The following is a 26,414-nucleotide window of genomic DNA, read 5'->3' on the forward strand; positions in this document are numbered from 1 at the left end:
TTTAATATTTTTGTCTCATTTGTTTAACTGGGTTCTCTTTATCTACTTTTAGGACTTGTGTGAAAATCTGATGTTTTAGGTCAGATTTATGCAGAAATATAGAAAATTCTAAAGGGTTCACAAACTTTCAAGCACCACTGTACAAATATAAAAGAATAAGATATGGGGAAGAGAGGAAGGGGAGGGGGGAAAGGAGGGAGAAGTGGGGTTAGGGTGAGTGTGTGTGTGTGTGGGGGGGGGAAGCAGGAAAGATATTGCACTTTATATTGCACATTATCCAGTACTGCTTATTGTTCGGCTAGGCTAGGCTACTGCTCCTTCCCATCCTCTGTCCTCCTGTGACCCCTCTTCCCCCCCAGAGAGGAGTTGTACAGTCTGATGGCATGAGGGACAAAAGAGTTTTTGAGTCTGTTCGTCCTGCACTTAGGAAGGAACATTCTGTCACTGAACAGGCTCTTCTGGTTGCTGATGACGGTGTGCAGAGGGTGACTGGTGTCATCCATGATGTTCAATAGTTTGTCCATAGACCTCTTCTCTGCCACCGTCACCAGAGAGTCCAGCTTCATGCCGACCACAGAGCCAGCCCGCCTGATCAGTTTGTCCAGCCTGGATGTGTCCTTCTTGGATGTGCTGCCCCCCCAGCACACCACGGTGTAAAACAGGACCCTGGTGACCACAGACTGATAGAACATCCACAGGATTTTCCTGCAGATGTTAAAGGACCACAGCCTCCTAGCCTGCTCTGTCCCTTCCTGTATAAGTGATTGGTGTTACAAGTCCAGTCCAGCTTGCTGTCCAGCCAAAGCCCGAGGTACTTGTAGGAATCCACAGCCTCCACTTCAACTCCCTCGATCAGAACTGGTCGTGACCTTGGTCTGGACCTCCCAAAGTCAATGACCATCTCCTTGGTCTTCGAGGTGTTGAGCTGCAGATGGTTCCTGTTGCACCACACAGCAAAGTCCCTCACCAGGCTCCTATACTCCTCCTCTCTGTCATCACTGATACACCCAACGATGGCTGTGTCATCGGCAAACTTCTGAATGTGACACAGCTCCGAGTTGTAGCAGAAGTCCGAGGTGTACAGGGTGAAGAGAAGAGGGGCCAGCACTGTGCCCTGGGGTGCTCCAGTGCTGCTAATTACAGTGTCAGACGTGATGTCCTTCAGCCTGACGTACTGCGGCCTGTCAGTGAGATAGCTGGAGATCCAGGTGACCAGGCAGGGCTCGCATCCTGTTCAGTTTGTCCTGAAGCAGTAGGGGCTGGATGGTGTTGAAGGCACTCAAGAAGTCCAAGAAGAGGATCCTCACTGTGCCATTTCCTTTATCCAGATGTGAGTGGGCTCGGTGTAGCAGGTAGAGGATGGCGTCTTCCACACCAACACCTGCCCGGTACGCAAACTGCGGACAGTCCTGGGCATGTTGTACCTGGGGTCTGAGGAGGCTGAGGAAGAGCCACTCCAATGTCTTCATCAGATGTGAAGTGAGCGCCACCGGTCAATAGTCGTTCAGCTCGCTGGGCCGATTCTTTTTGGGAACTGGAATGATACATGATGTCTTCCAGAGGGTTGGCACTCTCCCCAGCTGCAGGCTGAGGTTGAAGATGCGTTGGAGTGGTTCACCCAGTTCAGCAGTGCAGGTCTTCAGTAGTCGTGGACACACCTTGTCCGGGCCTGCTGCTTTCCTGTAATGCTTCCTCAGTTGACCTCTGACCTGGTCTGCAGTAATGCATAGAGGAGTCTGTGTTGAGGCGGGGGAGGAGGGGGCTGCTGTGATAGGGAGCATAGGGAGGTGTGTTGAGGGAAGGCGAGATGGCTGCAGTGAGGGAGAGAGGGTGGGAGGGATGTGGGCTAGTTGAACCGATTGAAGAAGTCATTCAACTCGTTCGCCCTCTCCACTGTCCCCTCAACGACTCTGGTCTTTGTATTGTGGCCTGTGATGGTTTTCACACCTTCCCAGACCTCCCTCATGCTGTTCTCCTTCAGCTTCTGTTCCACCTTTCTCCTGTAGCTGTCCTTAGCTTCCCTCATGCAGCGTTTCACCTCCTGCTGTGCTGCTTTCATCGCCTCCCTATCCCTGCTCCTGAAGGTGGCCTTCTTCCTGTTGAGGACAGCTTTGACTTCCTGTGTTACCCATGGCTTGTTATTAGGGTAACACCGTACAGTCTTAGCAGGGGAGACCATGTCTCCACAGAAGTTGAGGTAATCTCTCAGACGGTGTGTCAGCCCCTCTATGTCCTCACAGTGTGGGCTAAGCAGCACATCCAAGTCCGTGATATCATAGCAATCTCTGAGGGCATCTTCCATTTCAGGGGACCACCTCCTGATGGAGCTAGTTGTTGAAGGCTGCCTTTGAACCAGGGGGGTGTACTTTGGCTGTAGAAGAACCAGGTTGTGGTCAGACTTCCCTAGTGGGGGGAGGGGTGAGACTCTGTATGCATCCCTTACATTAGCATACAGCAAGTCAATTGTCCTGTTGTTCCTGGTTGGACAATCCACAGCCTGGTAAAAAGCAGCCAAAGTAGAGTCCAAAGTAGCATGATTAAAGTCCCCAGAAATGATGATAAATGCCTCAGGGTGCTGTGTCTGCAGCCTTGCTGTGACAGAGTGAGTCCTCTCACATGCAGTGGCTGCATCTGCCCTCGGAGGGATGTAAACACAGATGGTGATCACGTGACTGAACTCCCTCAGCAGATAATATGGCCACAGGCTAACGGCTAGCAGCTCCATGTCCGGGCAACAAAAAACTGTCTTTACAGAGATATGTCCCGGGTTACACCAGCGATTGTTGACATAAATGATGAGTCCCCCACCTTTGCTTGTCCCGCATATGTTAGTGTCTCTGTCGGCTCTCACAGCAGTGAATCCCCGCAGGTCCACATTATCATCCGGTACAAGTTGTGTTAGCCATGTCTCTGTAAAGATAAACAAGCTGCTCTCCCGGTAAATCCGCTGGTTGTTCAGAGCGGAAAGCTCGTCGACTTTATTTGGCAGCAAGTTCACATTCCCCATGATAACGGAGGGAATGGATGGTTTGTAGCACCACCGGTTGTCCGCTAGCCTAGCCTTTAGCTTAGCTCCAGCCTTACAGCCCCTGGGTTTCCTCCTCAGCTCCGCTGGGATGGGGTGTCGTATCCCGGCTCGTCCCATTGTTTTCAGGGCCAGCAGCTCCTCTCTTGAATAAATGAGAAAATTGGCTCCTGGTTGCGTGGTAAAGTTAAATATATCCATGTTATATAGTTAAACACACTATGTCTTCGTAAGAAGAGCAAAAAAGTAAAAAAAGGTGGGAAAAAAGAGGTTTAAAGAGCTAAAAACTACAGAGCTACTGGAGAGGCAGCCGTCTCACACAGCGCCCATACATGTGATGAATAAAGTAATTTAACACATGAAATAATTGACATTTAAAGGGCTCGAAATTCGCGGTGGTCCGGTCACCCGAGGCGACTTAATTTGTCATTTGGCGGGTAATTCCTGTCACTAGCCAGCCCAGCTGGCTAGTTAAAAATAAAAAATATATATGAAGCGAAGATTTAGACACACCGTCAACTAAAGCCGCCACATATTAAGTGTGTGCCGTGTTTGTGTTAATCAATGGCCGAATCCCATTTCACCCCTTGGACCAACCCCTTAGCCCTTCCCCTCCATTTTGCGCGTTCACATGAAGGGGTAGGGGTATCCCAATCCCAGTTAACGCGGAGGGGTAGGGGAAGGGGGAGGGCTTCTGTACCCCTCCAAACGGAGATTTTCCTGGAGCTGACTCCGAACGAAGGGGTTTGAGTGATTTCCCACAATGCCATGCGGATTTCAGCGAGATTTCATGCGGATTTCATAAAGATGGCGGTTCCCGCGGCGAAAGATTGTCATAAATGTATTTTCTCCATTATTTACGTGTTTTAAGTTGTTATCCAGAGGAAACACGCCGCTTGATTCGCTTTCGAGCTGAGAATGAGCAGCGATTTCTGAAATCCAAGCTGCTGCTAAAAAGCTTTGGGAGTGAGTATTGTTTTCGGTTGCTTTACTGCGTACGTTTTGTTCTGTTATTCTCGCTTTTATTGTTTACATGAGTGTTCTGACACCTCATTCTGTCGGATGTGGTGCACGAAGCGCCAAAGATATCCCATTCAGTGGTGTTAGTTAACAAATCACACCCTGCCAGCAGAGATTTCTGGCTCTGACTGTAGCGGCTGGTCGCAGCCAATGACGCATTTGGTCGCGTTTTGCTAACGTAAACACTGACGGAGGTACGCGATGACGTATGCGATCGTTGAAGGGCTATCCCAATACGTAAGGGTTGAATTTCAAGCCCTATCCCTTGTAGCTCAGTTTCAAGGGGAAGGGCCAAGGGGAAGGCGGAGGGGTAGGGGTAGAAATTAGAATTGGGATTGGGCCAATGTGTTTATCGGCAGGACAGAAAATACCGAAGAATTCCGAATCATATCGTGTACGAGTCAGGCTGTCGGTTTTTTCACTACTGCGCATGCATATAACACATCTCGTTGAATATTGCAGTAATCACGTGTCGTATTGGACCAGGTGGGTGGAGTACAGAAGCAAGGCAGGCCAGAACTGAGTTCTCAATGAACTATTTATTGCTAGCTTTTCAGCCTTTTATCACTTCCCAGCCGCACGCGCGCACACACACGTGTTCTGGTTGGGGAGAGCTCCCTTTCTCCGCTCTCCTCTCCTTTTAAAGGGCGCAGTCACTGGGGAAGAAACACAAACACAGGTTAATCCCCATCAGGTGCAATGATTCCACCACTTACCTTCCCTGACTCCGCCCTCCATTCACAGACCACCGCTTGGCCACGCCCCTGCTGCCACATAATAATAATAATAATAATAATAATAATAATAATAAGTTAAATTTATATAGCGCCTTTCAAAAAACCCAAAGACGCTTTACAATTATAAACAAGGAAAGAAAAAAAAATAAAAAGATAATTAAAAATAAATAAATAAATAAATAAAAAGTAAAAAGTCCACCAAGTAGAGGTCAGGATGTAATTCCCGTGGTGTAGCAGCCACAGTCCCACCAAAAGGCGCACGAAAACAAGTCCCACATCCCCAGCACCGCTGCCGTGACGCCGTCAGCAACATCACTCGAACACCATGCCATGGATCCACAAAGCGAGCAAAGAAGCTCCGCCACGCAGAGCGCTGGTGTGTCCCAAACCACCTGCACAGCCGCCGTGACACCACCGAACAACATCGCTCGGAACATCACGCCAAGCGTTAAAGCGCAGAGCGCTGGACAACCACGATGTAAAATGAGCAACGAACTCACTGCAGTCCACAGTTGGGAGCGCAGGCATTGCCCACGGCGAACCAAGGCCTGGAGGGAACCGATGCCCAAAACTGGGTCCGGAGCTACACCACAACCGGCGGACAAAAACACTCAAACAAACATCAAACTACACAAACACACAGAAAAAAAAATAGAAAAATAAATAAAATAAAAAAAGCTCTGTGATCATGTTATCAAATTCAATAGATGTGGCCACATTATCGCCCATTTAAACACGTGTTTTTGTTGTTGTTTACATCTACATCTGCCAAAGCTATGTTGCGATGTGGAATTTTCTGAAAGGTGTACAGAAACCGCCAGAGATGGGAACAAAGCAACCTTGGTCTGAAGAGGAGAAAAAGGCCGACAATAAAGCGTATGAGAAGGAGAAACAACAAAGGACTTATAAGCAAACGTGGGAGCAGGGTAGGCCTTGGCTGCGATATGATTTTTATGGAATAATTAATTTTTTTCAAGTTGATTCCTAGTCAATATGAAGCTCCTAATGCTTTCTCTCTCATAAATGGTTAAATACAGAAAGCATGTTGGACATATTTTGGGTGCTATAGTCATGATAGTAAGTATATTTGTTTTCAATACTCATACACCAAGTTGCCAAGTTTTCCAATATATTATTATTTGTTTATATTATATTATGGTGCTCTGTGGTGTTCTCATTTATGTATTTAACAACAGGATCAAAATGGGTCTTGAAATAAATGCACATTAGTCATGAACAATGGTAACTACTCTCTTTTGCGTTATTTTTGACAGAAGTAAAATTCATACATGAACAAATTTTGGCTAGTTGATTTTCTGTTTGGCTAGTTACTTTGGAAGGTAACTAGTCCGGCTGGCTGGTGAAAAAATATATGAATTTCTAGGCCTGAAATATATCTGAAATACACATGTATTGATTACTGTTGATTTAAAATCCAGCACGTTCCTTAAAGGATATGGGACATGAAACATAAAAGCACGCTATATCAGTTTCTTTCCATTAAAAATATGAATTAATTGCATCAACAAATACAAAATCATCTATTAAATTCAGCAAAATCGTTATATTCGTGATGATTATATGGCATTTCTGCTCGACTTCCGATATGCATTTTTTGCAACCGGAAGAGCCGCTGTCACGTGATCATACGTAACAAAAACTTTCGGGCACAGCACAAGCGGGTAGATGAATGGAGAAGTGGATGACAAGAAAATTGTTTTTATAGTCTTTAAAGTACATTGGACATCATACATTGGACATCATGGTGTATTGTGCTGCTTATGGTTGCAATAATTCCAATGGGAAATGCCCTGGAGTAAGTTTTTTTGCATTCCCCAAGGACCCGAAGCTGAGGAAAGTGTGGGCTCACCTGCGCATGCGCAGTAGGCTTGGTAGGACAAATCCAAGAGGTAGGATAACTTTACAGAACACCTGTTGAAAAAACTTTGCACCTACTGTTTCCCACAAACTGTGTTCGGACCATTTCACTGAGGATTCTTTCAACATTAATACTCAGGTACTGAGCGATATTAATTCATGAAACATGAAACAGGAAGTATAAGGATGAGAAAAAAAAAACAGTTTAAATCGGGAAGCTGCGCACATTTGCGCCAGGCTGCACAAATGTGCGCAGCTTCCCGATTTAAACTGTTTTTTTCTCATCCTTATACTTCATGTTTCATGAATTAATATCGCTATTTTTTTTTAAAATCGGATCTGCGCGATTCAGCCGTGAAAAAGGCGGCATCCGCTGAAAGGCGCGCTGTTTGCATCTCTGCATGGAGGCCAGGGGACAGGGCAGGAATATTTTTGTTGATATGAGTGATCCGGTGCGATTTCGCGACCCCCCTGTTGAAGACCTCTGCGCTAAGCGACTGAAAGCCGAGGTAAGGATTAGTATTATAATTTTGGGTGTATCAATTATTGATAATTCTGACTCGTTTCGCCATTTTGAATGTTTTCATCTCGGACTCTGGAAGCATTGTATCTCAATCAATCTCGAAAAATATCAGCAAAAAAAAAAAACTAGCTTGCAACGGACTTTAGCTAGATCTATGATGAACTTTCAATGTATGATACAAAAATAATACTTCTTTCAACAGATCATTAGCCTTTGAGCAGAATTGTTTTTAACTTACCAGGAAGTGTTATCGAGCCGTCCACTTTCAGTTTCATGAGGGCTGAATGAACTCTCACTCTCAGAATCATCTGACCCGTCAGAGTAAAGACAAGATCTATGTTCATGTGAATTTCCAGCTATCGGTTCGAATTGATAGGGTCTAACTTCACATCTCTGTGAAACATCGGGAATATCACTGTCGATGGTGTCCATTTCGGTAACCTGTTTACATTAGATTCCCAAGTGCTGGCTCCTTGGAAAGTTTTTGTTGCATCACGGGTCACGTGACCACCTAGCTCATTAACGAATCCTTGTTTTACGCTGATGTATAAAAAAACTTGAATAATGTGATGATTTTCACATTTTTGATGCCCTGCAGTGATTTAGATGGCATTTCTTATGTCCTTTATACATAATTATGCCCAGAAAAAAATCCATGTCCCATATCCTTTAATATTGTTAGTTTAACTCATGTCTCTATACTGAAACCTGATTTTCAGCCTCAGGTCTGAATTTTGCCAGTTAACAAACATAAACATATTAATTAAGGTGATCATATTAATCATTATGGACTTAATTTTACTTGTTTATTGTATGAACACTGAATGTATTGATTATTTTTTCTTATTTGGATTAATGTGCAAGTAATATTAGGTAAAGGAGCCTGTTACCAAATCATTTTATACTCTGAAATGGTTTCATGCTGTGTGCAGGTAAAGAAAAACAAACAAACAAAACCCCATATCTGTGTTAACCTTGATAATGTGATTGTTTATGATTTGATGGTAGAAACCTGCTATAGGACTACATTATGCTAGATTACATTACACTGTTTGAATGTGTGTGTGTGTGTGTAAGTAAACTGGGCTGTGCCAATGCGTATGGGGGATAATAAGATGCACTGAGGTGTATGTATTGATTATTTAAAAAACTTGTTTCTCAACACAGTTTTACTTCAGTGATTCCCATCAGCCAGGGAGTCTCGATGCTTTCCATGAACTGAACTGACACACACTTAGTGTCTACAGCAAAGATGTGTGAAGACAGCAGACACTCACCTATCAAAAATGGCACCTACTCCAGCACTATGTGCACTGTTTCTATGGACGTGGAGGCCGGTTGCTAACAATATGCCATCTTTCACACTTATTGAGCGGTGCGAAAAAGAAGCGATGAGGAGCTCGTTCCACCCTGTGAGAGACAAAGGGAGACAGGTGGCCTTCAGTGGAGTCTCAGAACAGAAACAGGAGAAAAGGCATAAAGAAGATGGTACAACCTGGTGGCCAGAAAGTTTTTGTCAAGAAAGTAAACAACAACTGGGAACAGATTTGTTTGTTTTAAATGTGTCAAACATAGATCAAGTCTAAATACACTCCAACAAGGTCAGAGTTTAGCATGCACACATCACATGCAACCATGTTGGGTGTCCTCAGGAAACCTTAGGCCTGCAGAACACGTGGCATGAGAACAAATAAACGTGCACTCCCAACAGCCATTGTTACTTATGTTTTTATCATGCATTTCAGCATAATTACAATAATGAACTTTTTCTGTTTGATATATTGATGTGCACATTTTCATCAAACAACTTATTTGTATTATAGTTCTAAAATTATTCAGACTGATTCAGTTCTTCATGTTTCACAGAATACTCATTTGTTCAGCTGAATTATGGGATTGCCTTCTGACATCCTGTGCTTATTAAAGTGTCCAAAATGAAGGCCCGCATGAAATAGTATTTGCACAAACAGTGACTAAAAATGCTTCATACCTAGGCTGTTTCCTCCAATATGGAACGTACAAATAGAGAATATATTTTTCTCAATGATATTACTGTGTGTGCTAAATATCCAACGAAATAAACACAAAATGTGTGTGACCAGGACTGTTTCCAAATATCTGAGTGCTCAAGACTAGGAAATGTATGTCATATACAATTATACACTGTACAATTCTATCTATACTGCCAATATACAATATTGAGGCACAAACAAGTAAAAATTACACTTCTTCATCAAAAGTAATCAAAAGCAGCTTATATTTGTGTGATTATATCAGTACCTGCTCTTAAAAGAATGACCTGGTCATCTAAAGGCAGGTCAGAAAAGTGTGGTATCCTCTTTGCCCACTCCACTAATGTGAAGAGCTGCTTATCAGCGGCTTGGCAAATGTTTGTAACGGGGTCGTTGGGCTGCAGAGAAGGAGGCAGAGAAAGAAAAGAGAGCTTCATGTTAATAACTATGCTAGACATGTAAAGATATATCGTGCAATGATACATCACGATACAAATTTATGACAATCTGAATCTATGAAATAAAAAATTAATTGTGATTATTATCAGGCTGCATAATCTGTTAGTTTTTCCGAGCTGTAATTGTGTTGTTTAGACAGCAGAGGGCTCAATAATGTACAATAGTGGGAATGCATGTGACTTCACTAGAGGTGGACGTAACACGGCTCTAATGCCATAAAAACACACAGAAAAACAGATCTAAAAAAATTAAAAAGAGCTGCTGTGTGATGGACTATACAAACAGATTTAACAAGAAATCAGAGCTTTCATTTTACAGACTGCTGAAAGCTAAAGAAAAGAGAAGCAAATGCAAGTAGTACAAATGTTCATAAAAGTTGATCAAGAAAAGGCCTATTTGTTGTAAACTTTTTTCATTTTTAATAAAAGGAATATTTTATTTGATAAAAAGTAGGAAAATAAATGTTACAATTTTTGGTCATAAAATTTTCTTTTCAAAAATATTGCAGGAAAATCAAATAGTGAATCTAATATTGTGGATGAAATCAAATTGTGGATTGAGCATTACATGCCTAAACTATGCTGCTGAGTTGAAAGCATACACAAAATCATAATTCCTTTCTCACAATATTGTGTTTCATGGGAACTTCTATCCAAAAAGACTGTTGAATGTTTGTATTGCTTCAGCGTAATTCAGTGAAAAAAGGATGACAGAAAGTGTCTGAAAGAAGAAAAAAACTGTCTGTGAAAGAATACTAAAAACACTGGGGAAATCCAAGCTGCAGAGGATTTCATTTAATCCCCAAGGATAATACAACCTGGGAGGAATCTTCAAGAGCCTGAAACTGTTGAGTTTAATTTTGAAATTTGAGGCTAGTTTTACTTCTTTCTTATTTCCTGACTTTAAATTAACATTGTCTATTTTTTTTAATGTTTTCTACTAATGTAGTCAATCAGCACTGAAATGTTTAGTTTAGTCTTAGGTTTGCTTTTTAAAACTATGAGGCTAATGTAGCTACAAATATCTGGGATGCTTATAAATACAACCTAGTTACAGATAATACTGATTTTAGCTATCTAATGTACTTTTGTTTATAACAGTATTTTTTTTAAATTAATGACAGTTTTAGAAACCAGATAAGTAAGTATATATGAGATATTTATGAGGTGTCTGGACTTTGAGGTTAAGGTTGAGGTTATGTGATGACTTGTACAGTGCTAAACTTTGGCATACAAGTTTCCTTTACTTGTCATCTACATTAACCTCACAGCTCCTCTGCAACTAATACAACAAATTCTGAACACAAAAAGTGCATGGGAGTCTTGGGGGGGGGTTGTAATGGGGGTGGTTATGGGGGAATGCAGAGATATCATAGCGGCAGGAGAGAGAGACAGAAAAACACATTCACTCAATCGGGTGTTTGACAAAGAAGGCAAGTCTGAGAAAGAAAGTAAAAGTTCACTTCTGTTGATGTACAGTGCTCAGCGTAAATGAGTACACCCCCTTTGAAAAGTAACATTTTAAACAATATATATATTAACCTTACTTTCACGTTATAAGTTAATCAGATGTTATATTAAACTTTGTCTTGCCAACATTTTGGAAATTGTTTGTGTTCATTGAGATATTGTTTAAAATGTTACATTTCAAAGGGGGTGTACTCATTTACGCTGAGCACTGTATATTAGAAAAGCATTTCAACTATCACTCTGGGTGATTTTCTCCTCCTCCTCATCTCTCCTGAATAGCCTTCATTCTGACACATTCTAAATCACAGAGCATTTCATAATATCAGCTATGTCTTAACCATATTTCAAGCAGGCATCTCAAACATTTCAGTTTGGCCAAGAGGAAGTAGGAATCATTCGAGTCAGGTTTCGTTCAAAAGAAGGTTTTCCAAACACAAGGACATATCAAAATCAAGTAATGTTGAGTTCATGTTGAGTAAATGCCAAACAGAGATTTTCAAATACAGCTGTTATGGATGAAGAAAAAGTACAAAGAGAATCGATGCCTTAAAACATGACTATGTTTGCACATAAGACCTTGGTGTTGTAGAGAATAGGCATCATGATTGCTTTAACTTGTTTCAAGGACACTGAAACAAATGTGTTTTGTATTCTTCAAATCACAGTGCACTTAGAACATCATCATTTTTTGCATTTTTTAAATTCTATGGTTGGAAAAACACTACAGTATCTGTTTAATCATTGCTGAGAGAGACGAGAAAAGATACTCTAAGTCCTGCCCCCAAATTTCAGATATGGTTTAACAGAGAGCTGCAGTAATAATTAGAGAGAAGCCTTTGCCTTTCAACAAGGCAATTTTCTTTGAGCTAGCTCACTACAAGCAGCTTCTGGGAAACACAAAGATCTGGGAACAGCATGTAACATCACTCTGCAGGTTTGAACAAGCAGTGCACTGACAAGATCATAATGAAGAGAAGGCCTTGGATTTTAGAGATGAGACTTTGAATCCTGCAATCAATTCGGCAATTCAGAAACACAGCATAGTGGAATCACAATTAAGCATAACACAGCTGCTGGTAGTGGTTAATAAAGCTAAAGAGTACGTCAATTCACCAATGGGATCTATACTATTTAGTCATCCGATTTAAATGTAGAATGTGTTTGTGGCCCACATAAATCGCAATAGTATTTTTTCTTCTGGACACAGCAAAATTCTTAAAATGTACATTTAGTATATTTCAAGTCAATATTTCTTTCTTTCAAGTTCAAAAAAATGTAGAAAAATATGTATAAATGACATTAAAACAATTGGACATTTTAAATCATAGCCTCAACATCAGTGGCTGAGAAAACCCATTTGGCAAACTGCCTTCTGGTGTGGAAGCCTTGTTTGTGTTTGGATGGAAATGAAATGCAGAAAAACCAGAATAAACACTGGCAGTACAGATCGAATAATATATTATTGCTGAAGGAGATGAAGCTGGGTGCAGAATTAGTGAGGTATGTAAATGTAATCTGGATAAAGCACTGAATCATTTGACTGATCAGCTTTACATAACGAATTAAGCAGATATGTTTTTCTCATAGCAAAGAAAAAAGGACAGCAACTGCATTCATGAACATCCTCATGAATCACAATAAATCAATTTTGCATGCTATAGAGTTGTAACATATAGAGCCATCAGTCTCTTTTTTTCCTCTTGACTTAATTTAAGAAGACAAAACAAATGTTGACTCCCATGGCAGAAAACTTGCTGAATATTACACAGCATTGACACTTGAGACTAAATGGTAAATAAAATTTTACTTTGTAAATTAACGTTAGATTATATGGAGCAGCCTCCCTTTGTAAGTTGTTACTCTGGAAACAATAGCATATAAGAATTACATGAATAAATATACAGTGGTGCTTGAAAGTTTGTGAACACTTTAGAATTTTCTATATTTCTGTATAAATATAACCTAAAACATCATCAGATTTTCGCACAAGTCCTAAAAGTAGATAAAGAGAACCCAGTAAAACAAATGAGACAAAAATATTAAACTTGGTCATTTATTTACTGAGGAAAATGATCCAATGTTACATATCTGTGAGTGGCAAAAGTATGTGAACCTTTGCTTTCAGTATCTGGTGTGACCCCCTTGTACAGCAATAACTGCAACTAAACATTTCCGGTAACTGTTGATCAATTCTGCACACTGGCTTGGAGGAATTTTAGCCCATTCCTCCGTACAGAACAGCTTTAATTCTGGGATGTTGGTGGGTTTCCTCACATGAACTGCTCGCTTCAGGTCTTTCCACAACATTTCAATTGGATTAAGGTCAGGACTTTGACTTGGCCATTCCAAAACATTTAACTTTATTCTTCTTTAACCATTCTTTGGTAGAACGACTTGTGTGCTTAGGGTCGTTGTCTTGCTGCATGACTACCCTTCTCTTCAGATTCAGTTCATGGATAGATGTCCTGATATTTTCCTTTAGAATTTGCTGGTATGATTCAGAATTCAGTGTTCCATCAATGATGGGAAGCCGTCCTGGCCCAGATGCAGCAAAACAGGCCCAAACCACGATACTAACACCACCATGTTTCACAGATGGAATAAGGTTCTTATGCTGGAATGCAGTGTTTTCTTTTCTCCAAACATAACACTTCTCATTTAAACCAAAAAGTTCTATTTTGGTCTCATCCATCCAAAAAAACAATTTTCAAATAGCCTTCTGGCTTGTCCACGTGATCTTTAGCAAACTGCAGACAAGCAGCAATGTTCTTTTTGGAGAGCAGTGGCTTTCTCCTTGCAAACCTACCATGTACACCACTGTTGTTCAGTGTTCTCCTGATGGTAGACTCATGAACATTAACAGTAGCCAATGTGAGAGATGCCTTCAGTTGCTTAGAAGTTACCCTGGGGTCCTTTGTGACCTCACTAACTATTACACGCCTTGCTCTTGGAGTGATCTTTGTTGGTCGACCACTCCTGGGGAGAGTAACAATGGTCTTGAATTTCCTCCATTTGTACACAATCTGTCTGACTGTGGATTGGTGGAGTCCAAACTCTTTAGAGATGGTTTTGTGACCTTTTCCAGCCTGATGAGCATCAACAACGCTTTTTCTGAGGTCCTCAGAAATCTCCTTTGTTCGTGCCATGATGCACTTCCACAAACGTGTTGTGAAGATCAGACTTTGATAGATCCCTGTTCTTTAAACAAAACAGGGTGCACACTCACACCTGATTGTCATCCCATTAATTGAAAACACCTGACTCTAATTTCACTTTCAAATTAACTGCTAATCCTAGAGGTTCACATACTTTTGCCACTCAAAGATATGTAATATTGGATCATTTTCCTCAATACTTCCTGGTTCCCGAGTTGTTTGCGACGAGTCTTTTTTCTGTGAGTGTTGGCGTTAATCACTAATCTTTTTTATTTTTTCAACAAACAATTTTCCAGTATCCTCTTCATTTTTTTATTGTACTTTTGCTTTCCTTTTTGTACTTTCCACTTTCACTTTCCTTTTTCTGTTTTTTCCTCTCTTTTTTTTTCAGAAGAACACCAAGACCGGAAGCTTTCCTTTTTTCTGCTCCTGTGTAAAGACCACAAGTGGAGGCCATCCACATCGGATCTGCTTTAATATCAACAGATCTTCAATTAAGGTACGTGAATCCTTTCATCATGACACACCTTCAGCCTGTTCAGTGTGCTAAGTGCAGGATGTTTAGTCATTCTTCCTGCGTCGCTAGCGATAACTTTATTTGTGATAAGTGCAGATTAGTTAGCTCTCTGACAGAGAAGGTTACAGTGTTAGAAGTGCGTATCCAGGCTTTAGAGAAGGCCAGCGAGAATGAGACCAGTATAGTTTCTGTAGGGGAAAGTCTGGATGCCTTAGGTGGAGTTAGTAATCCCCCAACTCCGGCATTAGAGCCCTTACAGTGGGGCGAATGGGTGACGGCTCAGCGGCATAAGCGTAGAGCCAAAGCTACTGCTGAGGCTCGCCCACAGGAGCACCACTCCTCTCTGCTTCACATGTCGAACAGGTTTGCTCTCTTTAGTGATGCACCCACTGAGAAACCTGAAAGAGTTCTGGTTATAGGGGACTCTATCATACGGTATGTGAAATTAGCTCAGCCTTTAGAGGCACCAGCAGCTTTAGTCAGGTGTATACTGGGAGCCAGGGTGCCGGACATAGCAGGTAATCTTAGGGTCCGAGGCAAGCACAGGTTCTCAAAGATAGTTATCCATGCAGGAGCTAATGATATACGCCTTCATAAGTCTGAGGTTACTAAGAGTAACTTTGTAGAGGTGTTTAAATTAGCGAAGGCGATGTCCGATGCTGTAGTATGCTCTGGCCCCATCCCAATGCGGCATGGCAGATGTAGCTTACAGTAGGTTATGGTCGCTGAGCTGCTGGTTGTCCAGGTGGTGCTCTGAAAACAGTGTGGGCTTTATAGATAATTGGGCTAATTTTGAGGGCACTGCTGGCCTGTTAGGGCGGGACGGTATCCATCCCACTCGGGAAGGTGCTGCTCTCATTTCCTGCAGCACAAGTCATAGTCTCAGAACAGGCCTAGTTAATTTCTGACAATCCAGAGCCAAGGCCAGGGAGCAGACGAACAGGCTAAACCGACTGTCTGCTAGCTGCACAGAGTCGTCACTCAGGGTCCACTACATCGAGACTGTGTCTGTTCCCCGAGCTCAACACAAAAGTAGAAATACTCAGAGTTTGTTCCAGTAACCTAATCAATATAAAATTAGATGATACTGACTGTACAGCCGCTGCCAGCACCTTTGATCTAAAGGTGGGGCTATTAAATATTAGATCTCTTACATCTAAAGTGCTAATGGTTAATGAACACATTACTGATCAGAAGTTTAATGTACTTTGTTTAACTGAAACATGGATTAAGCCAAATGAATATATAGCATTAAATGAAGCTAGTCCTCCTGGATACAGTTATATACACCAGCCTCGTCTAACTGGCAGAGGAGGCGTTGTGGTTATTTATAATGATTATCTAGGTGTAACACAAAAACCTGGTTATAAATTTAATACATTTGAAGTTCTTCATACTCATATAATGTATGTAGCCTCGAAAAATAGGTCTACCTAGTTAATTTCGTTACTTATTATTTACAGGCCCCCGGGGCCATATTCTGAGTTTCTTTCTGAATTTCCAGATTTTATCTCAGATCTGGTTATTTCCTTAGACAAAGCTTTAGTTGTTGGAGATTTTAATATTCACTTCGATAACCCAGAAGACCCTTTGAAACCAGCATTTGTGTCCATTTTAGATTCAATAGGGATTAATCAGAATGTCATAGGACTGACCCATAATGGTGGTCACACCCTCGATCTAATACTAGAGCCATTCCACCGAATCGGTGCCATTTCCGTCCCTAGAAAATTATATGTATAAATGCACATAAAAATGTACTTTAAAATACATTTCCTTATTACACAGAATGTCCTGCACATTGATCTGATTTCAAAGTTAAGATATACAGTGGGGCAAAAAAGTATTTAGTCAGCCACCAATTGTGCAAGTTCTCCCACTTAAAAAGATGAGAGAGGCCTGTAATTTTCATCATAGGTACACTTCAACTATGAGAGACAGAATGGGGGGAAAGAATCCAGGAAATCACATTGTAGGATTTTTAATTAATTAATTGGTAAATTCCTCAGTAAAATAAGTATTTGGTCACCTACAAACAAGCAAGATTTCTGGCTCTCACAGACCTGTAACAACTTCTTTAAGAGGCTCCTCTGTCCTCCACTCGTTACCTGTATTAATGGCACCTGTTTGAACTCGTAAGACACCTGTCCACAACCTCAAATAGTCACACTCCAAACTCCACTATGGCCAAGACCAAAGAGCTGTCAAAGGACACCAGAAACAAAATTGTAGACCTGCACCAGGCTGGGAAGACTGAATCTGCAATAGGTAAGCAGCTTGGTGTGAAGAAATCAACTGTGGGAGCAATTATTAGAAAATGGAAGACATACAAGACCACTGATAATCTCCCTTGATCTGGGGCTCCACGCAAGATCTCACCCCGTGGGGTCAAAATGATCACAAGAATGATGAGCAAAAATCCCAGAACCACACGGGGGGACCTAGTGAATGACCTGCAGAGAGCTGGGACCAAAGTAACAAAGGCTACCATCAGTAACACACTACGCCGCCAGGGACTCAAATCCTGCAGTGCCAGACATGTCCCCCTGCTTAAGCCAGTACATGTCCAGGCCCGTCTGAAGTTTGCTAGAGAGCATTTGGATGATCCAGAAGAGGATTGGGAGAATGTCATATGGTCAGATGAAACCAAAATAGAACTTTTTGGTAAAAACTCAACTTGTCGTGTTTGGGGGAGAAAGAATGCTGAGTTGCAACCAAAGAACACCATACCTACTGTGAAGCATGGGGGTGGAAACATCAAGCTTTGGGGGTGTTTTTCTGCAAAGGGACCAGGACGACTGATCCGTGTAAAGGAAAGAATGAATGGGGCCATGTATCATGAGATTTTGAGTAAAAACCTCCTTCCATCAGCAAGGGCACTGAAGATGAAATGTGGCTGGGTCTTTCAGCATGACAATGATCCCAAACACATCGCCCGGGCAACAAAGGAGTGGCTTTGTAAGAAGCATTTCAAGGTCCTGGAGAGGCCTAGCCAGTCTCCAGATCTCAAACCCATAGAAAATCTTTGGAGGGAGTTGAAAGTCTGTGTTGCCCAGCAACAGCCCCAAAACATCACTGCTCTAGAGGAGATCTGCATGGAGGAATGGGCCAAAATACCAGCAACAGTGTGTGAAAACCTTGTGAAGACTTACAGAAAACGTTTGACCTCTGTCATTGCCAACAAAGGGTATATAACAACGTATTGAGATGAACTTTTGTTATTGACCAAATACTTATTTTCCACCATAATTTGCAAATAAATTATTTAAAAATCAGACAATGTGATTTTCTGGATTTTTCTTCTCATTTTGTCTCTCATAGTTGAGGTATACCTATGATGAAAATTACAGGCCTCTCTCATCTTTTTAAGTGGGAGAACTTGCACAATTGGTGACTGACTAAATACTTTTTTGCCCCACTGTATAGTTGTAAGGATTAATAAAAACTACCTAAAACACTGAAAAATAGCATGTGTTACCTGTCCCCGCACTCTAACTTTATACTTAACTATGAAATATTATGATTAAAATCCTTCAGAAACAGTATTTCTTTTGCACTGTTGTGTGACTCCATATCCTATCCATGGTTTAAATATATTTTTTTCATAAGAAATCCACAATATCTTAGTTAAAATACACATTTTAGTCGTGTCCCTGGGTTTTCACTCAGTCCTGTTACCCAAACATATTACCCCATCTAACAAATTTGGAACATTCCATAAATCACATGCTCAACAGGAAGTTACATCAGTTGTGTCTTCTGAAGGCCATGGGAAGACCAAAAGTTAGTTCTCTCATTTACTTTTCTGTATATTTGATGATTTTTTAACTTTGACTGATAAGGTCAATGTCAACTCATGCCCCTTTTCCACCAAAGCAGTTCCAGGGCTGGTTCGGGGCCAGTGCTTAGTTTGGAACCGGGTTTTCTGTTTCCACTGACAAAGAACTGGCTCTGGGGCCAGAAAAAACGGTTCCAGACTAGCACCAACTCTTTGTTGGGCCAGAGGAAAGAACCGCTTACATTGGGGGGGGGGCAGAGTTGTTAAGACCAACAGCAATAGCAAGACCGCGAAAGGTCACCATTTTTAAGCGACAAGAAGCAGCAGCTGTACAAACGCGAAGTCATCCATTATTATTGTTGCTGCTTCTTCTTCTCCGTGTTGTTGTTGCTTCGATGTTCGTGCCAAGGTTTAGGCAAATGCAGCGACGTAACTGACGTATACAGCGACATAACTGACGTATACAGCGACGTAATGACGTGGCTCCCCTTAGCACCCCGAGCTATGGAAAAGCAAACTGGTTCTCAGCTGGCTCGCAAGTTGAACGAGTTGTGAACCAGCACTGGCCCCGAACCAGCCCTGGAACTGATTTGGTGGAAAAGGGGTAATACTGTCCTGTTACTTAAATTATTTCTTAGATGATATTTGTTTATTGTAAAAATACAGATTTTTGGTAAATCATTAGAATGTGCTAAGTGTGGTCATGCTATTAGCGATGATGCCATGTGGCTTAATTCCATGTATTAGCTAATCCTAGGCTAAAAACTCAGTCCTGTTACTTTCAGTCCTGTTACTCATATAAAGAGTATGCAGCCATCTTTGACTTCCAAACCTTGTAAAAAAATAAATAACGTAGCCTGAGGTTGACCAATACACATTTTGAATAGTTAAATATGCATGTTATTATAATCAGTGTTGAAAAGATATAACAAATTAAGTTTAATTTGGGAGTGGTACAACAAGCAAATGGCACCCATTCGGTGGAATGTCCCACTAACATTCGGGTTAAACATAGAAAATATAGTCATACTTCCACAGTCTGAAGTTATCTCAGATCATTATCTCATCTCATTCAAAATATGTCTAAGTAATAATATATGCACCTCACCATGCTACTGTATTAAATGTACATTCACGTCAACTACTGCACAGGGCTTTATAAATGATCTCCCAGAGTTATCAACTTTGATTGGGCCACTGTCAGCCCCTGCAGAACTTGATCAGGCAACTGAATGCTTAGAGTCAACGTTCCGCTATACTTTAGATAATGTAGCTCCTCTTAAAAGGAAGATGGTCAGAGACAAAAAATTAGTACCCTGGTATAATGATGACACTTGCACTTTAAAACAGACCACTCGAAAATTGGAATGTAAATGGCGTCAAACAAAATTGGTAGCGTTCAAATTAGCGTGGAAGGAGAGCTTTCTGAAGTATGGAAAAGCTCTTAGTGCTGCTAGATCAACATATCTCTCCTCCCTAATAGACAATAACAAAAATAATCCTCGATTCCTATTTAATACTGTAGCAAAATTAACCAGGAATAAGTCCACTATAGACACATGCACAGCTGTAGTATGTAGTAGCAACGACTTCATGAATTTTTTTAGTGACAAAAATGAGAATATCTGACAAAAAATTCTAACTACTAATTTAAGGTCAAGCAATGTAAGTGACCCTGTAGTTAACAATATAACTGTACTGTATCAGATCAGCAATTAGAATGTTTTACTCTCCTTAGAGAAATTGAATTACTTTCATTAATCTCTGCATCAAAAGCCTAGATCCCTTACGTACACGTCTATTCAAACAGATAATACCTGAAGTAATTGAACTGCTTCTAAAAATAATAAATTCTTCCCTTAGGATTGAATATGTACCCAAATCCTTTAAACTAGCAGTTATCAAACCCCTGATTAAAAAAACCTGACCTTGATCCCTGTCAGCTGTCCAATTATCGGCCAATATCAAATCTCCCCTTTATCTCCAAGATCCTTGAAAAAGCTGTGGCACAGAAGTTATGCTTATATTTACATAGGAATAACATCCATGAAATGTATCAGTCAGGATTTAGACCTCATCATAGCACAGAGACAGCACTGGTTAAAGTAGTAAACGATCTACATTACCCGGATAGAAATATTGCTAAGATAAGAAATTTAATGTCACTACATGACGCTGAAAAACTAGTTCATGCTTCTGTTACCTCCAGGTTGGATTACTGTAATGCCTTACTGTCTGCATGTTCCATCCATCCATCCATCCATCCATCCATCCATCCATCCATCCGTAGCTGCTTATCCTGTCCTACAGGGTCGCAGGCAAGCTGCAGCCTATCCCAGCTGACTATGGGTGAGAGGTGGGGTACACCCTGGACAAGTCGTCAGGTCCTGGACCATTCAGTGCTTTAAAGGTCAATAGTAGTATTTTATAATCAATACGAAATTTGATTGGGAGCCAATGCAATGTCTGATCACGGCTGTGTCTCGCTGCTCGTGTTGCTTGACCTTAGTGCAGCATTTGATACCACTGATCATTCCATTCTTCTGGATAGACCAGAAAATGTTGTGGGAGTTAAAGGAACAGCCCTCTCCTGGCTCAGGTCTTATTTAAATGATCGCTATCAGTATGTTGATGTAAATGGTGATTTTTCTAGACATACTGAGGTAAAGTTTGGTGTTCCACAAGGCTCTGTCTTGGGTCCACTGCATTTTTCTTTATATATGTTACCTCTGGGTGACATTATTTGTAAACACTGTATTAGTTTCCACTGTTATGCTGATGACACACAGTTGTATGTTTCTGCAAAACCTGATGAGAGACACCAGCTTAATAGAATTGAGGAATGTGTGAAGGACACTAGACACTGGATGCTTATTAACTTCCTTCTGCTCAACTCTGACAAGACTGAAGTACTTGTACTAGGACCAGATGCAGCTAGAAGTAAGTTTTCTGATTACACAGTAACTCTGGATGGCCTTTCTGTTTCTTCACAAGCAGCATTAAAAGACCTCGGAGTGATTATTTATCCCAGTCTTTCATTCAAAACTCAAATTGATAACATTACTCAGATAGAAATATTGCTAAGATAAGAAATTTAATGTCACTACATGATGCGGAAAAACTAGTTCATGCTTCTGTTACCTCCAGGTTGGATTACTGTAATGCCTTACTGTCTGGATGTTCCATCCATCCATCCATCCATCCATCCATCCATCCATCCATAGCTGCTTATCCTGTCCTACAGGGTCACAGGCAAGCTGGAGCCTATCCCAGCTGACTATGGGCGAGAGGTGGGGTACACCCTGGACAAGTCGTCAGGTCCTGGATGTTCCAATAAGTGCATAAACAAGCTCCAGTTAGTTCAAAATGCAGCAGCAAGAGTCCTTACTAGAACTAGAAGATATGACCACATCACCCCTGTCTTATCCACATTGCATTGGCTCCCAATCAAATTTTGTATTGATTATAAAATACTACTATTGACCTTTAAAGCAATGAATGGTCTCGCACCACAGTACCTGAGTGAACTTCTGGTCCTCTATGACCCGCCACGCCTACTTAGATCAAAAAATGCAGGCTATCTGCTGGTACCTCGTATAGTGAAGGCTACATCAGGGGGCAGAGCCTTTTCTTACAAAGCCCCACAGTTATGGAACAGCCTTCCAAGTAATGTTTGGGAATCAGACAGTCTCAGCATTTAAGTCTAGGCTGAAAACACATCTGTTTAGTCAAGCCTTTTGTTAATGGTGTTTATGAGGTAAAGGTGTAGATCTGGAGGGTCCTCAGACATAGAGTGTTTTGGTAAACTGGGATGTATGGATGCTGTCAGTCCCCCACTCGCTTGCTCATTCGAGTTTGTTGATGGTGTAGTGGCTGGCTGCTTTATGTCCCGGGGCTCCCTCATGCCTGTGTTACCTTCTGGCTCTCCCCTTTTAGTTATGCTGTCATAGTTAGTTTTGCTGGAGTCCCTGCTTGTCAAAAGTCAAAGAGTCCCATATACGTTTCTGTACGTATGTTGGGGAGTGCCTGTTAGAGAGCACACTCTGTCTAGGCCGTCGGCATGGTGAGGTAGGGTGGCCAGTTCCTTTCCTCGCCGCCTTTAACTTCCCCAGTGTTTCCACCAGGTCCCCATTCACTGCTGGGTGGACAGGAGGCAAGCCCCAGATGACCGTCTGAGGCGAGGCTCGAACCGGGGACCGTTCGATTAGTGGTCAAGTGCTCTAACCACTTGGCCACTTCGCCTCCCCTGCTTGTACTCAGTGCAATATGTATAACTGTTCCTACTAATTCAGGTGACATTGGGCATTCCTAATAACCTGTGTCCCCCCCCCCCCATCTGTCCCTCTGACTGACATGTTGGTCCTGGGATCGAGATGCTGACCTCTTCTGCTCCTCGGACCTGCCTGATCCATCCTGGTGCCCTGTGTCTGGTTGGAGTCTCATTGCATCGCTCCCATGGAGGACAGCCCCATATGGACCGTTGAAAGTCACACTTGGAAGACGCTCTGGACACTTACAGTAATGCTTTTATGGCTGAGGACTACAGTTGACTTGCTAACTTTAGGACTGCAGTTGTCATGAACAATTCTGCACTTAAGTTTCCATCAATGAAGAGTTTATAACATCAACGAAACTAACTTCATGTTAAAAGTGTGAATGTTATAGTCATGTTGTCTGTTGTTGCCCAAATGAGGATGGGTTCCCTTTTGAGTCTGGTTCCTCTCGAGGTTTCTTCCTCATGTCGTCTGAGGGAGTTTTTCTTTGCCACCGTCGCCACAGGCTTGCTCATTAGGGATAGATTAGGGATAAAATTAGCTCATGTTTTAAGTCGTTCAAATTCTGTAAAGCTGTTTGCAACAATGTTTATTGTTAAAAAACACTATACAAATAAACTTGACAATAAATAAATGACCAAGTATAATATTTTTGTCTCATTTGTTTAACTGGGTTCTCTTTATCTACTTTTAGGACTTGTGTGAAAATCTGATGAGGTTTTAGGTCATATTTATGCAGAAATATAGAAAATTCTAAAGGGTTCACAAACTTTCAAGCACCACTGTATAAACCCATCATTTATGTTACAGCTGAAACTACTGTCAAAACTGCTGTTACGTGAGGGATCATAATGTACAGTGAGTTGGTCATTACTCTGACAGGGTGACGCAGGAGCCTGAAGTGAATCATGTTATTCCACTTATTACATGGCTACTTACTAAAGAAATCAATAATTTGACACAAAATATTGATTTAAAAATTATTTTATTGCTTCCGCTAAAAATTAGTCCTCTACGGTTGGAACTTCGTCCACAGCAATGTAAAATCTGTAACTTTCTTAAGATTAGCCTACTTAGCATTATAATTTATATTAAACTGAACATTAAAATTAATATTAGAAAAAGCTTCCTTGGTGATTTCTGATGGAATAATGTTTTAAAAATTTTTATTTTATTTATTTATTTTTTTGTCGCATAAGTATCATGAACGAGCTGGCATTGCTAATTTGATTATTAAAGCAACAAAATTTACCAGACTTCTTTCTGTGGATTGATATGATTGGATGTGGTCCTCCAGAGTCTATGATTAGAGCTGTCTCCATAGCAACGGTCTGTTATTCAGAGTAGCAGCCTGCTATTCAGAAATTACAAACCATAGAATGCTATAATTGACCAATAAGAATTGAGTATTCAACAAAGCTGTGTCATAACAATTATTCGCCGAAGGTGAAGTGAATATCAGTGAATAATAACCGAGATGAAGTTGAGGCTATTATTCATCAATATTCACTGAACCTGAGGTGGATAATTGTTTTAGTATAAATACATGCTGATTATTTAAAAAAAATTAAAACTCATATAAAAAAACTAATTTATTTAAAACTTCAAAGCAACATGCAAATGTAATAAAGGTGCAGGCAGACCTGTGACACTTATCTATGCTGAGTCACATAAAATACTTTGTTTTGAAATAGATAAAGTAAATCACAATTCCACCTTACCTTAGAATAGTTTTAGACCAAACTTCGTAGCATCTTTAGTACTTTTTGGAACAACATTTTCTTTCATAATTTGTCATTCTTCCTTACTTATAGTGACAAAGTGATTGGCCGCCATATTGGCCAGTTGCTCAAGGTGATTATCGAGAAATAGTCTGAATTTCTCAACCATCCAGTGCACAATTTCCTATAATCACCTCTGTATTTATACTAAAGAAAACTAATCCACATCTTCTAATTTGAGAATTGAACACTGCTGTGGTAAAAACACTGCTACTATCCATCCATCTATCCATCCTCTATACCGCCTATAGAGATCTTGCAGTCACGTGACCGGAAAGTACACAACCGCCATCTTGTCGGTCAAAAACACAGCTGAATACTGCTGCACTTGTGTACAGAATGGATCAATTTCAACTGACGGACTACACGGCTCATTTTTCTAATGAACAGATAACTAGATATATGTCTAAAATAAACGATCTACAGATTAGTGACCCTTATGGCTTTCCGGACGGAGTTTTCACGACCGGATTTTGAACTGCCAGCGGAATACCCAGACGTGTATAATTACCTCATTAACTTTCCCTTGCTGTTCAGTGGTGAAGCACTGCGTGCCTATAAATCTCTGGACAGTTATCTTTACAGAAATTCAGGATTTGTCAGCGACTCAGATGTGGCATCTTGTAAACAAGAATCCTCATTGGATGGGTAAGTCACTTAAGTATTACTAGTACTGATACTAGATGCACTGACCAGTCGATTATAGAATAGAATAAGGTAATTCCAGCTGTAATTCCAAATCGTCCGTCTTGTTTACATGGATCTGGCATTGGAGAGAGAGAGGCTTGGCAGTGGAGGTTTGAGTGGTTGTTTTCTGAGCTTAGTCAACAGGCCGGCTCTGCAGCCTCGCTTTTGCTTCCGCTCCCGGCGCTGCCTCCTTCACTTTGCTTCCGATAACAATCCACGGAGACCCCGCTGGTCTCGCTATCTCGTCCGGAATGTTTTTTTTTTCTCGTCCGGAATGTTGTGCATGCGATGGAAATTGCTACAAACCATCATTTTCTGCTGGAAACCAATGTCCAGTAAGTCCATACGGTTGTAGTGGATATTGAAGTCCGGTACAGACGAACAACATGCAAAAATACACACAAAAAACAAAAAACGTGCACAGGTAGGGAGAGCTTGTAGCCGCAGCCGTTGTAGTAGAATTGTATATAGTAGGGTTTTCCAGAAGAAAAGGTAGAAGTAAAAGCAGAAGTAGAACCAGAAGTAGAAGTAGAAGGCGGAATATGGCGTTTGACCGACAAGATGGCGTCTGTCACAATCTGGATCGGCTGTGACGTCACATGCAAGTGCTCCATATTGGAGGAAGCTGGAGCCAATCCCAGCTGACTTTGAGCCAGTGGCGGGGTACACCAAGGACAGGTCACAAATCTATCGTAGGTTTCTGTTACTATCCAAAATCTTTAACATGTATTGATATACATTTTTTGTTATTTAGTACACCCCTACTCTCAGTGGAGTTTGTAAAAACTGTAAGCTGGAAGATCACTGCTGTCCCATGTCCTGTGATAGGAATGTGTAGCGCTTCACTGCCAGAATGCATTACTCAGTACAAGTGGACATCCTGTCTAGAGGGAGCCCCTTCCTGTCAGAGCCCACTAAACCCACTTCCATCATTTTCTCATCTCATCTCATTATCTCTAGCCGCTTTATCCTGTTCTACAGGGTCGCAGGCAAGCTGGAGCCTATCCCAGCTGACTACGGGCGAAAGGCGGGGTACACCCTGGACAAGTCGCCAGGTCATCACAGGGCTGACACATAGACACAGACAACCATTTACACT

The 26,414-nt window shown here is 41.3% G+C and overlaps 1 protein-coding gene across 14 annotated transcripts in view; it reads right to left on the reverse strand.

Moving 5' to 3' along the window:
• rxrab (retinoid x receptor, alpha b) overlaps positions 1-26,414 on the reverse strand; it is a 232,281-nt gene that overhangs the window by 49,585 nt on the left and 156,282 nt on the right. For all 14 annotated transcript variants that reach the window (XR_009651406.1, XR_009651403.1, XR_009651409.1 and 11 more), the window contains 2 exons: positions 9,464-9,593; positions 8,461-8,593 (listed from right to left, as the gene is read on the reverse strand). Coding sequence is in view for 5 of the 14 variants with exons in the window: in XM_060906922.1 (XP_060762905.1) it covers positions 8,461-8,593; positions 9,464-9,593 (263 nt within the window). In the remaining 9 variants the exon portion in view is untranslated. The remainder of the gene's footprint in view (positions 1-8,460; positions 8,594-9,463; positions 9,594-26,414) is intronic.

The sequence above is a fragment of the Neoarius graeffei genome, chromosome 24 (assembly GCF_027579695.1).
Source record: "Neoarius graeffei isolate fNeoGra1 chromosome 24, fNeoGra1.pri, whole genome shotgun sequence".
Classification (NCBI taxonomy): domain Eukaryota; kingdom Metazoa; phylum Chordata; class Actinopteri; order Siluriformes; family Ariidae; genus Neoarius; species Neoarius graeffei.